At 44.0% G+C, this 14,504-nt stretch overlaps 1 protein-coding gene across 1 annotated transcript in view; it reads right to left on the bottom strand.

Moving 5' to 3' along the window:
• Positions 1 to 14,405, bottom strand: part of FAM160B1 (family with sequence similarity 160 member B1) — a 49,096-nt gene extending 34,691 nt beyond the window's left edge. The window contains exons 1-3 of the mRNA XM_024203816.3: positions 14,110 to 14,405; positions 3,304 to 3,382; positions 830 to 999 (exon numbers count right to left, since the gene is read on the bottom strand). Coding sequence (XP_024059584.2) covers positions 830 to 999; positions 3,304 to 3,382; positions 14,110 to 14,154 — 294 coding nt within the window. The 5' untranslated portion in view covers positions 14,155 to 14,405. The remainder of the gene's footprint in view (positions 1 to 829; positions 1,000 to 3,303; positions 3,383 to 14,109) is intronic.
• Positions 14,406 to 14,504: the final 99 nt, after the last annotated feature.

Raw genomic sequence — 14,504 nt, 5'->3', positions numbered from 1 at the left:
ATCACAGGTCCCACTGGCCGCAGTTCGCTGTTCCAGGCCAATGGGGGTTGCGGGAAGCGGTGGCCAGCACATCCCTCAGCCCGCGCTGCTTCCCGCAGCCCCCATTGGCCTGGAGCGGCGAACCGCGGCCAGTGGGAGCCGCGATCGGCCGAACCTGCGGACGCGGCAGGTAAACAAACTAGCCTGGCCCGCCAGGGGCTTTCCCTGAACAAGCGGCGGACCGGCTTTGAGAACCACTGCCGTATGGAATCTCACCCACTCTGCTTTATTAAGTTATCTAAAGAACACAGTGCGTGAGAGACTGTTTATGGAGGGTAATTTGAATTTTTTTTTGCAGGTCAGAGCACTAAATCAGGGACAGCATGCTTCTGTAATCTGCACAACTGTTTTCAGAAAAACAAACAAAACTTAATAAAACATCTGTCACCCAAGGATCTCAAAATGCTTTACAAAGGAAAGCGAGTATTATTATCCCCATATACAGGTGGGAAAACTCAGGCAGAGAGCCAAAGTGCCTTCTTGCTCAAGGTCACATAGTCAACAGCAGAGCCCAGGTTTCCCAACTCCCAGATCCTGTGCTCTAACCAATGGACCATACTATTTCACTTTGGCTGACTTGAATGACCACTCATTAGCTCATGTTACTTTGGAACTCCAGCAACATTCTTGGATAGTGTGAAACAAATGATCATCAGCAAGATGTCATAGAACTAACGGGTCCTATCCTGCCAGGTGCTGACCATCCTCAATCCCATTAGAATTATGTCAGTTGAAGGTCCTAAGTACCTCAAAGGATGAGGCTCTTGCCCACCGCCTGAGATGTACTTACATCAGCTTTCCCTAGTGTGTACAATGTCTCCAAGATCTTGTGATGAAGCAAATATTCCATACAAGGCCCTGTCTCTCCCGATTCCCTCTCATTTTCTTCTTGAACTAGAATATCCAACATCTGCTCCAGGTGAGAAGGAATGTTGGTATCAGTCACAGGAGCTTTGTCATCTAAATAAAAAATATTCAGTTAAAATGATAAAAATAAAAACCACAATTTTCATTTTCCTTCGAGTTCAATTATAAACTTTTGGTTTAAAACATGGCCATTATGTTTATTATTCAAAATAACTATTAAAAGATCCCCCTGAAAAAATTGTTACAACATAGTCAGTGAGCTGTAAACAGAGTATTAACTGGATTTTTCACATCTACATAAATATGCTGGCCCAAATTTTCAGAAGGGAAACAGAAATTTTGGATGCCTAACCTAAGACACCTGAAAGGGGCCTGATTTTTTCAGAGGGTTGAGCACATGCCTCTGAAAATCAGGTCTCTTTAAGGTATTTCAAAATAGATACAAAGAATTACTGGTCACTTTTGAAAATGTGGACTACTAGACACATTATGGAGACGTTTTACCTTAATGTGAAAAATAAAAGTGTGGAATACTAAATTTCTGACACTGTACTAGTCAGATGGCCCCAAAACAATCCAAGACTGGAATCTGTGGACAGCATCCAGAATCTATTTCATTTCCACTTGATCAATTCCTTCAAGAGTGAGAAAGAAAGAGAAGCCTATTTTTTTGTTTTAATCTCACAAATAATTTATATCCAAACTTCAGGCTCAATTCAATTTTTAAAAAAAATTCTTAAGTATGACTATTACATCATCTTTGTTAAGACTGTGTATTGTTTTATTCAAATTTCAGAGTACAATTCAGCTCATAGATCTCTATAAAGGAAAAGAGCCAGATTTTGATCTCAGTTACACTGAAGGCCATGGAGTTACTTTGAATTTGCACCAGTGTAACTGAGAACAGGCATTAACCCAAGGTGTTGTATGGCACTGGTGTGTTTCTAGGAATTTAGAAACAAATTTTTATTTTGCCATATTTTAATTGGACAACTAACCCAGTGTGGAATTAGTCATTACTTCTTATGCAATAACCTAAAAATAATGGCCATTTGAATGCAAAAGGAAACAAGGTCACAGAAGAGAATTGCCACCTCAGAGCAATTTCAGTTCTCTCTCTGTCACCAGTTAGCTTAGACTGACTTGTTGATGTGAGGCTTCTAAGACCTAATCCCTGCTCCCACTGAAGTCAAAGGTAAAATTTCCATTGATTTCAAAGGTAGCATATCCAAATGCATAGTTTTCAAGATCTTTTTGCAGATTTTCATTTGGGGGAAGGTGGTGGTGAGGGAGAGGTAGCAGCAAGAATGGAAGCTTGGGTTTTTTGCAAATAAATATTTAGTACAGAAGCCAAAGCTGAATTTATTTTTATTTTGCACCACACATGCTTATATGTCAGTTTCCACATATCATCTCATCAGTTTCATCCTAGGAAGCACTACAAAGCATGTCCAAGGCCGGCAGTCTCAAGTTTCAGCTCTTAAGAGTACATATTGATTTAAACAAAAAATCAGAAGTCCTGAGGATGTGAACACCACATTCAATAGCCACTCTAATAGGCATGCAGAGATAAGAGTACACAGGGCATGGTGATATTTGTTTTTAAAGACAACAGACTAGAACAAGTGATTAGGAAGACAATTATTTATGTATTTGTTGGAATGGTGGAAATGCGATTTACATTAAGCAAATACAGCCATAATTCAACTGAACAGCCAGCTTTTAAATTAAATGAAGAAGAGCAGAAGGCAGATGCTACAGCTTTAATTAACTTTGGTTTGATTCTGTCACACATGGATGAAATCTGTAAGAACTTTCACAGTTGCAGTCTCAAAATACCTTAAGGAGAGAGACAATCTGAGAAAAAAATTTAAAAAGATAAAATACAGAAAGATGCCCAGTACTGAGCATTGTATGAAAGTCTGACTGGCTTCAGAAATGATTGCTCAAGTGTACATGACTGAAAAGTTATTTTGTGAAGACTTGTGTTAAAACCTTGGAAAGAAAAGAAAAATAGGCAATGCAACAGAAATGAGAAGGGTTATCAGAAGGATTACATTTCTGCAGATGTCTGTTTAGAGTGAACTGAACAGGTGAAGCCAGAAATTAGGTCTGACCTTAAAAGGTACAATTCTCAACATGGTGCAGAGGGAATGCGGTATTACATCCGCTGTTGTTCACCCTCTATCAAGGTGCTTTGTCAAGGGTAAATCAAAGATAAAGGATATTTTAAAACAAATGTTTTTTGTTACTTTGGAAAAAGAAAGAGGAACTTGCTTAATGAAAACAGTTTCGCTATTTCCCAAACTTCACTTTTAAACAGCACTGAGGTAGTTCCAGTTTGCTTCTTTCCATAGTGAAGATGCAGAAAAAAAAAAAAGAAAAAGGTTCTCTTACCGGAGGTCTCTATGTAATAATGAGTAATTGCTTTCCAGTGGTAAACAAAATCTTCTTGTAACGGAAGGGATGGCGCAAGCTATGGAAACAAAATGAAACAAATAACCTAAGTGGTTAAAAATGATCAAAATTTTATCAAATTCAAAATTTTATCAAAATCAGTATTTCCTGTAGGACTGAAGCCTAAACAGTGGCTCTAAAATTGTTCATACATGGACCACATTTTAATAATGAGATTGTCTCATGGACACCTGTACACCCATTTGTGATTATACAATGTACTTTGGCAACTAAAGGAATTGCTCACATAGGAAAGGAATATTAGAAAAGTACTTTCAAACTGTTTATATTGAAGTATTTTGTCCTTTAAGAAGAAAATTAATCACACTCCTTTGCTTCTGCTCTTCATGTCATCTCCTCTTCCCACGTGCTTCCTCTACTCCCCTGCCTACGCTGGCCAGCTGCTTCCCTCGTTTCTCCTCAGGACATTCCTCTCTCATTGGCTGCTAGGAGCTCCAGTCCCTGAAAGAGGTCCCCCTTTCATTTAGAGGTTGACTCCTCTTTCTGGTTTCCTGCTGTTTTTATAGCCTTCCTGGCTCTTCTTTGCAATTATGAGACTGGGCACTTCAAAGAGCAGCTGGAGACAAGGGGAGCCAGTATCATGGCCACCCAGCTCTCCATAGATTGCCAATAATTGCTCCATGGCGCACAGCTGGTGGGCCCAAACATAAGACATGGCATTCACAGCCATTCACAACCGGAATAGAATCTCCTATAACAAAAATCTCAAGACCTTCAACCTATCAACCTTAGGCTCTATTTCATTATATTATATTTCATTATACAGGTTTTTTCTTAGGAAGGAGCCCTAGACCAATTCACCCACACACTGCTAAAATGAAATGCAGCTACTCCAGAGGAAAGGATGCAGCAGCCAGGTGGATAATCACTGGGTAGAATGCTGCACCATAATGGGAGGGAAGGTCATCCTTACTTGAAAGAACTAAACTGCATGGAGCTCATTATATTCCCCTTAGAAGACTCAATGGGATTTGGAATCTGTGATTCTTCACGTCTAGATATTTCAAATTTGAGGCTTCTAACCATAAATAATTTCTTCCAATTTCCCCTTTTAGGGGCTATTTCCATGAAGTGCTGAGTTGCCTCAAATCCCAAGAAGCCAATGGAAATGGAGGGCTCTCAGACCTTTGCATACCCTTGAAAATTTTATACAGCCAACGTTTTTCTCTAGTTAAGGAAGGTTACATTTATCTTGGCTAAAAACGCAAAATCTAATATATGAACAGCACATCATGTGCCGAAGGAAAGAGGAGTTCTTAATATTACTGACCTTTTGTACACAGGACTTTGAAATGAAAGACATTCAAAAGTAACTGTGCATAGTGGCTAAATATGCCCATATCAGCGATAGGACACTCACTCCCAAATGTCAACTAAGCAATCAAATTTACACACTGTTTATCCATTCCCTGCTATCTGACTGCTCTTCTGTTCCCCCAAGGCTATCCTGGGCACTGACATTACATTTTACCTCATAACATTTTAGTGCACCAAATGTCATGAGGTAAAAAAAAAAAGGCATCTGAAAGTCTTTCATTGAGCAGAATATTTATTTTACTATACATCTTGTTTGGTTACTGAAGAACAGAGAAGTAACTAAAAATACAGGACAGATCTTTACATATCAGGTTTTGTTTTCCTTGATGGGTGGCTGAAGCCATTATTACCATAATTTGTACTGGTTTCTATAATAAAATATAGTCAGAACTACATTTTGCTTCATAAATGGCTGCAGAGAGCACTTCTTAGGGATAAAGGGCTTTTCTAGATTCTATTAAAAATTCACCCTTGACTGATGCGATTTTCCTCTCCGCTTCTATTCTAGCCTCATCTGTTTCTAGGTGAATTCAGTGTTTCTGAAAGCCAGTGCCAGACTGAGGATTTCAATTTCCAACACTTACAATTTATCCACAGAGAGAGCAGCAGCACCCACAAGCTTCCCAGACATTGTCCCTCCCCCAACAAATTGCCTCAACACAGCCCTCAAGGGACTGCTCTTAAAGGTGAAAAGGTAATTCAGGGCTAGAGCCTGCTGTTCTTACTCAATTAAAATTCTCATTGGCCTCACTGAGTTTTGCTGATTGAGGATTGCAGGATTGGTCCCTCAGCCTACATGCTCCTGATATCCCTACCTTTTGCTCGAGGTGCTCAGCACTTTGTTTTCAGACACTCTCCTGTCTCTTCTTATTTAAGATGTTTTCTTTGCTTTCACAAATGGTTTAATCTTATAAAATATAAGAGACGGAGGAAGAAAAATAACAGGCTGAGTAGGAAGGGAGGGCATTTGACGGAGTGAAACTCCTCTACTAACTAATCACTCCTTCAGAGGGAGACAGCAAACTGAAGGAAAATATATTTTTTTAAAGTTTTAGATTTTTCTTTTCTTAGGCTAGAAAGGATTTAGTGCTGGTGAAAGCCATGGACAGCCCTAGACTAAGGGCTCGTCAACATAATTTTTTTTTATCTCTGGTATAACCTAGGGCCTGGTATACACATACATTTTGTATTGGTATAAAATAACTCCTCACTTAACAATGTAGTTATGTTCCTGAAAAATGCAACTTTAAGTGAAACAACGAATCCAATTTTCCCATAAGATTTAATATAAATGTGGGGGGTTAGGGTCCAAGGAAATTTTTTGGGGGCAGACAAAAGGCATTATATACTGTACAGTACTGTGGTTGGGAAGTGCCCCTGGCTTACCCCACACAGGCACAGCCCGCTGCAGGCAAGGACGCTAGGAAGCACCTTTGCAGCAGCTTTCCCAGAGAAGAACAGGCTTGGACTTTGCTAGGAATGCTCCAGGCCTGCCTCTTCCTGTCCCCGCTCCACTCCAGGCCCACCTCTTCCCATCCCCATTCCACCTCCCCCCCAAAGTCCTAAGCGCTGGGAGGGAGGGGGAGGAGTGGAGACACGGCGCTTCTCCGCTCTGCCCTCTCCCTCCCAGCACTTTGCGCTTAGGACTTTCTGGGAGGGAGGGGCAGGAGCAAGGAAGCGCTGCGTCTCCGCTCCTCCCCCTCCCTCCCAGAAAGTCCTAAGCGCCGCCAAACAGCTGGAGGGAAGGGGAGGAGGCGGAGAAGTGGAACTTGTGCAATGCTCCCTTGTAAAGTCGCTGCTTTTCCACAGAATCTTAGAAGCAGGCAGCCAAACGACGTTATAAGGGAGCATTGCGCAACTTTAAACAAGCATGTTCCCTAATTGAGCAGGGATGTAACATTGAAACAATATTAAGCGGGACGACATTAAATGAGGAGTTACTGTATTTATTTTATTAAAAACAAACAAACAAACAGACACACACACCTGAAATAGTTACACTGGTATAAATTGTGTTCATCTACAGAACCAGCAGAAGTGCTTTAACCCTGATAGGGAGGGATCACCCATAAGGGTGAAAAGATAGTTCAATCTCCACAGCCAATTATCATCTACCCACTGAAACTAACAGGGCATTACTATTGACAATTTGAATAATGATTTCTTTTCTAAAAGCATGGATACTTGTCTTCTAGGATCTGGACCAAGACCAAACACAATTCAAAGTTTACTAATGAACTACCGCATAGGAAAGAGCCACCTTAAAGTTATAGGCGAAAAAGGGATATATGCATTTACTCATCTGTTATATTTAACCCACGGAAATAATCTTATTGTAAGTTTACTATATTCAGCCATTTAATTAAAGTTTAATTAAGTTTCCATGAGTCATGACCAATTCTCAGTCCTCAATTACACAAAGAAAAGCTTTTGGCCTTTGGGGGGAAATTTTAAATCGCAATTATTTAAAAAATGATGTGCGTGTTCCTAGTTCAGATGGCCGGAACACAATAAGCAGAACCGCAAAAGCCACCCACTATAGTCGGCAGTGATTGGCTATTACCTCTGGTCACCAGCACCAGTAGCCAATGCTTCGCTGAACGAGGGTGTGCTCTAGTTTGCTCTATGAGCTTTGAAACACACCACCGACCAGCTCCTTTCTGGATACTTGTCATGACCCAATCCCACCCAGATATCCTCCCAAAACTAGTACTTTCGATCTAATGGGAATTAAAGCTCCTTGGGGCGACTGCTAACTATAAAATCTGCCCAACTGTAGCGGGGTGGTCACCACGCTCCTGCCTGGAGGGGTTAAAAACAGCCCTGGAGAGGGCTGTGGCTGGGAAAAGGTTGAATGGGGAAGCAGCCTCAACTGGGGCCATGCCCCAATCAGGCCACAGCTGGCCCTATAAAGGGGCTGCTAGGCTGTAGCTAGGCAGTCTCTCTCTGGCCATAGAGAGAAGGACCTGGCTGCCTGGGAGCTGAGCAGGGTACTGAGAGTGGAGCAGGGCTGGGGGAAGGCTAGAGGAGCTGGGGAGCTCCGGCCTGGTAAACCCCTAGGCTGCAGGCCTAGCTAAAGGTCTACGAAAGGTACTGGGGCTACAGGTATAGCCTGGGCAGAGGCAACAGGTCCAAACCCCCCTTGCCAATGATGAGTGGCCATTGCAGACTGCCGTCTGCCCCAGTGAGCGGGGGCTAGATGGTGACTGGCAGTAGCCACTGAGGCGAGGTGGGGATACGGGGTTGGGGATTCCCCTGAGTGGGGAGACCCAGATTGGGGGTTGCTGCAGTGGGCAGAACCCCTGGGTAAAGGGCACCGGGGTCCACGAGGGACACGGAGGCCAGCGGCAAGCGAGACATCGGCCGGCAGAGGGCGCTCCAAGGCTGGGAGAGCTAATTCCCTAGATAACCAGCAGGAGGCACCGCGCCGGTGAGTCGTCACCTCGCTACACCAAAATACAAATCTTAAAAAATAAAAAAAATTTACCTGTTGGAAAAAAAACCCATGTAAAGTCTTAGGAAACCAGACATTCATATGGATTTTCTTCACAGATTTTATAAACATTTGCTATAACATTTTTCATACACTCAGAACCTTGGAAGGCTACCTCCCAGCTCTCTTACAACCTGACTAGGGGTGGGCTACAAAGACTGAGGTCAGGGTTTTCCCTTCAGTGCCATTCGGCCAGGTCTATGTACAAGGTAGAAGTTAACCTTTTGAAGGGTTAACAGATTCTGGGAGGTCACATGGGTGCTCAGCACAGAGTGAAAAGGAAGGGGAAGTGACATCAAAGGGGCATTAATGGGATGCAAAGGGTGTGTCCTCTTCCCTCCCAGATGGCTGAAGCAGGGAAAGTCTCTGGGGATTATTGTCCAGTGTTTTTCATTTGATTTGCTTTTGATCTGTGACTGCTTGGTGGATAATAAAACTTGCACTGAGGAAAGAGCCTTAAAAAGTGCTTGTAGCTTTATTTCCCTTCTCTGGTTAGTGAAACCACACAGTAGTTTATAGGAGGCCATTGACTTCACGTGTAAAGTTGAGCACGTGTGTAAGTATTTGCAGGATCAGAACTTTAGCTTGTAGCTGTTACCATTAGAAATAGTAATAAGCTTTTCTACTTTCTTATTTTATTCATAAATTATAAGAATGGAAGGGACTATTGAGATCATATAGATTCTAACCTGACCTAAATAACACAGGTCATAGGACTTCTCTGCATGTTTCTTGTGAGAACTAGAGTGTACCTTTAAAAAAATCCAACCCTGATTTAAAAATTACCAGCAATAGAGACTCTACCACAGTCCTCGGTAAATTATTAGGAAATTATAAAGGGAGGGTTTAGTCTAATCTGCCCTCAAAAACACATGAGTTATTACATTATATCTAATCAAGTGGACAACACCTCGCTCTGTGTACTTGTACAGATGAAGGTAAGGATTTGGGGCAGTATAAGCAAGTTTAAGTGATTCTTTAAAGGAAAAGCCTAGTCATTCGTTAAAGTCAGTTTGGACTGGAAGGAACCTGTCATGACAATAACAGAAAGGAAACGAGTTAAAACAAATTAGGTACCTTTGTAATAAGGTACAACTGAGGGCTTGTCTACACTGGCAATTAACAGCGCTGCAGGGGGTGTGAAAAAACACCCCCCTGAACACAGCAAGTTGCAGTGATGTAAAGCGCCAGTGTAAATAGTGCCCCAGCGTTGGGAGCTACGCCGCTCGTGGAGGTGTTTTTTTAAGAGCGCTGGGAGAGCTCTCTCTCAGCGCTGCGCCACGACCACACAAGGGGCGTTAAAGCGCTGCCGCAGCAGCGCTGTAGCGTAGTCAGTGTAGACTAGCTCTGAGAGATAAGCATCTAGAGAGATTTAGTAAGAATTTACAGACTCTAGCAGCAGCAAACACCTATTGTTACTGCCAATGAGCTATATAATGATACAGAATTATCCTGCTTTGAAGTGAAATTGACAGCTGTTCCAAATGCTCAAAGTTTATGATTTTCTTGCTAGATGTAAATATCTCTAAAAAGCCCCAAAGGTTAGTATTAAAAAGACTTAAGCCTGATCTACATGAGGAAATTAGTGTCGCTCAGTGGTGTGAAGAATCAACCTAACCCTCAGTGTAGACAGCACTGGAGAATTCTACCATTGACCTAGCTACTACCTCTCAAGGACCTTGTTTACCAGTGCTGACAGAGAACCCCTCATGTTGGCACAGATAGCGTCTTCACTGCAGCGCTACAGTAGCACAGCTGCAGAGGTACAGCTGCAGCATTTTAAGTGTAGACAACCTCTTAGCAATTCACAGAATCAATCTTGACACAACCTGGACCAAACCAACAATGGAGCACATACTTGTTCGAACACAGACCAAGAATCCCACCGAGATTCAATTTCTTTCTATGAAAACAGAAGTGAGAAGTATAGGGGGAAAAAGAGAGCTACAAAACAACAACTCGAAACCCCATTTGCTGTGCATTGTCATTCACTTCTTGGCAGCCCTGAAGATTCGACACTCTTTGGATTAGTCAAACACAAATACACTGGTCGGGAGCACATCTGTCTAACGGCAGGGTAAAAACATCTGTTTGTAACAAACCTGTGACAGATTCTCGGGAACATACCAATCAACCCTATCAAATACCTGTAGTACCACTAAGAATTTGGACCTAAAACAACACAGAACAACAGGAAAACAAACACACAAAATCATATTCAAGGATGCCTCTGTCTTGAGATGGCACTACTGTACTTGGCTATTATAGTTATTATGATCATGCTATCAGGGTAATACATCACACAATGGTGGATCCTCATCTGGATTCCTGTCTTCATCTTTGCAGGGACTGAGAAGGGCAGCAAAGATAGCTGAGATAGGGGTAGGATTTACAGGTGATAAGACTGCAAAAAACTAGGATTTTTAAAAGATTGTATTATAAAGAACTTCAGCAGATACAGAAGAGATGTGTTTAGAAAGCATCCACAAACTAGGATTATTTAGGCAGCAAAGGAGAAAGACTAGAGGATATTTTGATTGAGATATTCAAAATTAAGAAAGCAAAATGAAAAATGACTGGCCCCTTACTTTTTCCCCCATCACAATGTTGGAACAAGATGATAATCAATGAATTAAAGGGCAGTACAGTTGGAACAAATGATTACACACTGTACTGTCAACCTTTGGAATTCCTTGCCATAGGTCGCAGAGTCAGTCACTGTGGCTGGATTATTATTTCATATGTGAAAGCTAAGATAATAAGGGTAATCAACTGTCACCTTGCAAATTGGAAACTCAGACTATAGGAATATGTGTTTCTAAAGTTAATTGTTCCTCTACTTAGAGGGCGGGACAGGAGCATTACAAAAGTGAATAAAATTGCATGCCTGAAGAGATCAGGAAAGCATCATCCCTCTCCACCGCACTGTAGAATGTACCCTATGAACTTTACTGGTAAAGTGGAGAACATTTGCCTCTGTAGCATCAGGCATGGATCACTTTCAGAGGCAGGATACGGCACCAGTGCTCCAATATGTTCTGAAAATCCTGTTTCTATAGACGTTACAAATAGAAGAAGATTCTAAACTGCTCTGGAGCCAGCTAGCCTTCTTTCCCACCTGCTTGATCTGAAATAGTCCAGGGTTTACTGACTTCCAGGACACACTGCACTAAAACCCACAAAGGAAAAAGAACTGGGATTAGAAATTAGGAGTTTCTGGGTCTCAGTCCTGTGGTTAGAATACTGTACTGCACCCTTCTCAGAGAGAAAGTTGTAGCCATGCTCAATATCCTCTCACTTTTGTGAGTTCATGTTTCATTCTTGCTATTTATATCCTAATAATGCAATTACTAGTGCACATAGTACTTACTACTGTGAGTAGTCCCACAACACTTGTTGAGCTTACGCGTAGGAATAAGAGACACGGGATGAGGACTTCAACTTGTAAACGGGATGCCAAGAGGTGAGCGTTTCGGTTCATAGCAGTCACAAAATTACATGCTTCCCATTTTTTTAAATTTAATTTTATTTTGTTTTATCCTCTAATTGCATTTAATATCTTTTAATATCTTTACTGATAGGCATATTGATTTTTCTTAGTATTTCTTGTGGCCCTAAAATTAACACAGGTACTTTTGATTATACTGGCACACAAAAAAGTAAACAATCATGTAAGCCCAGTTCTGGGAATAATATTTATTAGTTAACTTTCATTGCAGAGCCAGCAAGAATAGAAGTCTTTCACCCAATCCTGCCACCCTTACTCACTTGAAGACAATGAAACTGCTCACATGAATACCGTTTCCAGACTCACGCATCCAGTATTTGTTGGCAGGAGTGCAGCCAGCTTTTTTGCTGCCCTAGGCAGCGGAAGGTCCCACCCCCGAAATGCCACCCCCGACAGAGGCGGCGGAAGGTCCTGCCCCCGAAATGCCGCCCCCGACAGAGGGGGCGGAAGATCCGGCCGCCGCGGTCACTGCCCCCCAAATGTTAGCGCCCTAGGCGACCGCCTAGGTCGCCTAATGGGTTGCGCCGGCCCTGTTTGTTGGTCCTACATACATCTTCTATTTATTATTGTATTTGTACAGGTCACCAACACAATGTTTTCATGGAAATAGCTATCTTTTTTAAGAACTTCACTCATTGGTGGTTTTACAGTTTTAAAAACGATAACCTCAGTAAGAAGATGATCTTGAAAACAAACATGAGCCTAATTTTACACATGACCAGTCTTATTGAAATCAATGTGACTACTCACATGCATAAAGCTAAAAGATCACAGCCTAAATTAACATCTGAACGTGCATCTCCCATCAGGTATTAACAACTTTAAGGCAGACCAATTTTCATCTCTAAGAACATTTTAAGGGTTACTTTAATAAATTTTATGATTATTCCTATTATTTCACTGCTAATCTTTAACATCTAAACTAAGGCTGTATTGTTTCAAGCTCCAATCTTGCAAATACTTATGCCCACTGAAGTCATGGGGCTACTCAGGTGCTTAAATCTGAGTATGTGCATAAGTGTTTGCAGGATCAGGGCCTTACAGGTTTCATAGTTGCCAATATAGTCACTTATCTCAAAACACTTTTCAGAGATAAATAAAAAATAACAGTAAAAAAGACAAATTAAGACTTACAGGTCAGGGAGAAAAGGTACGTAATTCATAAACTATTTTAAAAATCCGGATCTTGTGAAAAACAAATACAACATGCGAATAGCGAAAATAAAATAAACCCATCTTGATAAACAAATCATAGCTACATAGTTTGCAAAAGCAACAGGTTGAGAAATGGGCCCTGCTACTTAACTTCCCAAAATGCAGCCTTTTTGGCGGCTATGCAACTGACTTAGCCTGGTATAAATCCAGTTTGATTTTTCAGTCAATATATTTAAAACAAAAAATGTTTATGTATTAAAAAGCAGAATTTCTGGAGGCTGTTAACTGCGCAGGGAACCAAAGAGAGACCCTGGTGTAGGGAAAGCCTGACACTGCTACACCACACTGACCGAGAAAATCCTGGGCAGCTTCCCTAACCCAACTGTATTCTTACTTGGGTCTGCAAAGCACCCAGCACGTTTTTAGGCACTCAGAAACAATAACTAACAACCATCACTCCTGAAGGCATCCTCAGCTCTGCCTTGGGGCAAAGGGGAGCTATTCATGTGAATACTGATCAGTGACTGCTCCACGCTGGCTCTAAAACCGTGGGGGTGGGGGGAGATGCACCTCTACCTCTCTGCCCTTTGGGGCAGCGGGTGGCGAGGACAGGGCTAATGGGGGGTTTATTAACGACGATGTTACCGGTGGCTGGGCCTGTGGGGGATTTCTCAGCCCGTCTCAAAGGCCCGAGAGCGGGATCTTCGCCTCTCCCCGCTGGCTGCCGGGGCCAAGGGGGTTATGCCAGTGACCCCGGGGTGATTGCTCTCATCGGGCCTCGGGGGTCCTGGCTGCCCTCAGCTGCCCCTTGTGGCCCCCCGCAGTGGGGAGGGTAAATTCACCCCTTCCCCGGGCAAGTCGAAGGGGCCAGTGCGGATAACATCGGTCACCACGCAACCGCCCGGGCCCCCCCAGGCAGCTTCGCCGCCCTGCCCTGCCCTGCCCTGGGGGCAGCCAACCAGGGACCGCTCCCCGGGCTGCAGGGGGGTGGCGGGGAGGGGCCGTAACAGCCGCCCCCAGCAGGCACAGGAAGGGGGACAATGGGGATCTCGCCCCCACCTCCGTCACCTCCCTCCCCGGCAGCGGGATCCAGGGGGAGGCGGAGGGGCAAGCGGGGGCACGGAGCAGGATCGACGTGGAAGGGGAGCGACGGGGCTATCCGCGGGCGCGTTCCCCCCGGGCGGCCCCGCTCCCCGACTAGGCCCCAGCTGGATCCCCGGTGTGGCGTGGCCGGGCCGGCCGGCGGCCTTACCGCCTCCACGGCGTGCTGCAGGATGGAGGTGAGCTTGGAGAACATCCTGTCCCTGGACTGGAGCAGCCGCTGCCGGGAGGATCGTGAGAGCTCCTCGATCCGCCGCCTCCGCTCCAGGGTGAGGGCTGCATGCGGGGGGCCTGGCCGCGGGGATCGGGCTAGGGGCGCAGCCAGGCAGCCTCTTGCTCTCCCTCCCCGACAGACACCGTGGCACTGACACCCGCCCGCTCTGCGGCGCCGGCTGCTGAGGAGACGCCTTTCCCCGCTCGGCCTGCAGGGGCCGCTGCCCCCACAGCACAGAGCGGGTCTGTGGGGGGAATCCCCGCCGCTGGGCCTGGGAGCCCCGTCATGGAGCCCCCTCCTCTAGCCCCAATGGCACCAGCCCCTTTGTTTAG

This window comes from Terrapene carolina, unplaced genomic scaffold (genome assembly GCF_002925995.2).
Source record: "Terrapene carolina triunguis isolate 2854851 unplaced genomic scaffold, T_m_triunguis-2.0 Scaffold95, whole genome shotgun sequence".
NCBI classification, from domain to species: domain Eukaryota; kingdom Metazoa; phylum Chordata; order Testudines; family Emydidae; genus Terrapene; species Terrapene triunguis.
This window is presented reverse-complemented; position numbering and strand designations above follow the sequence as displayed.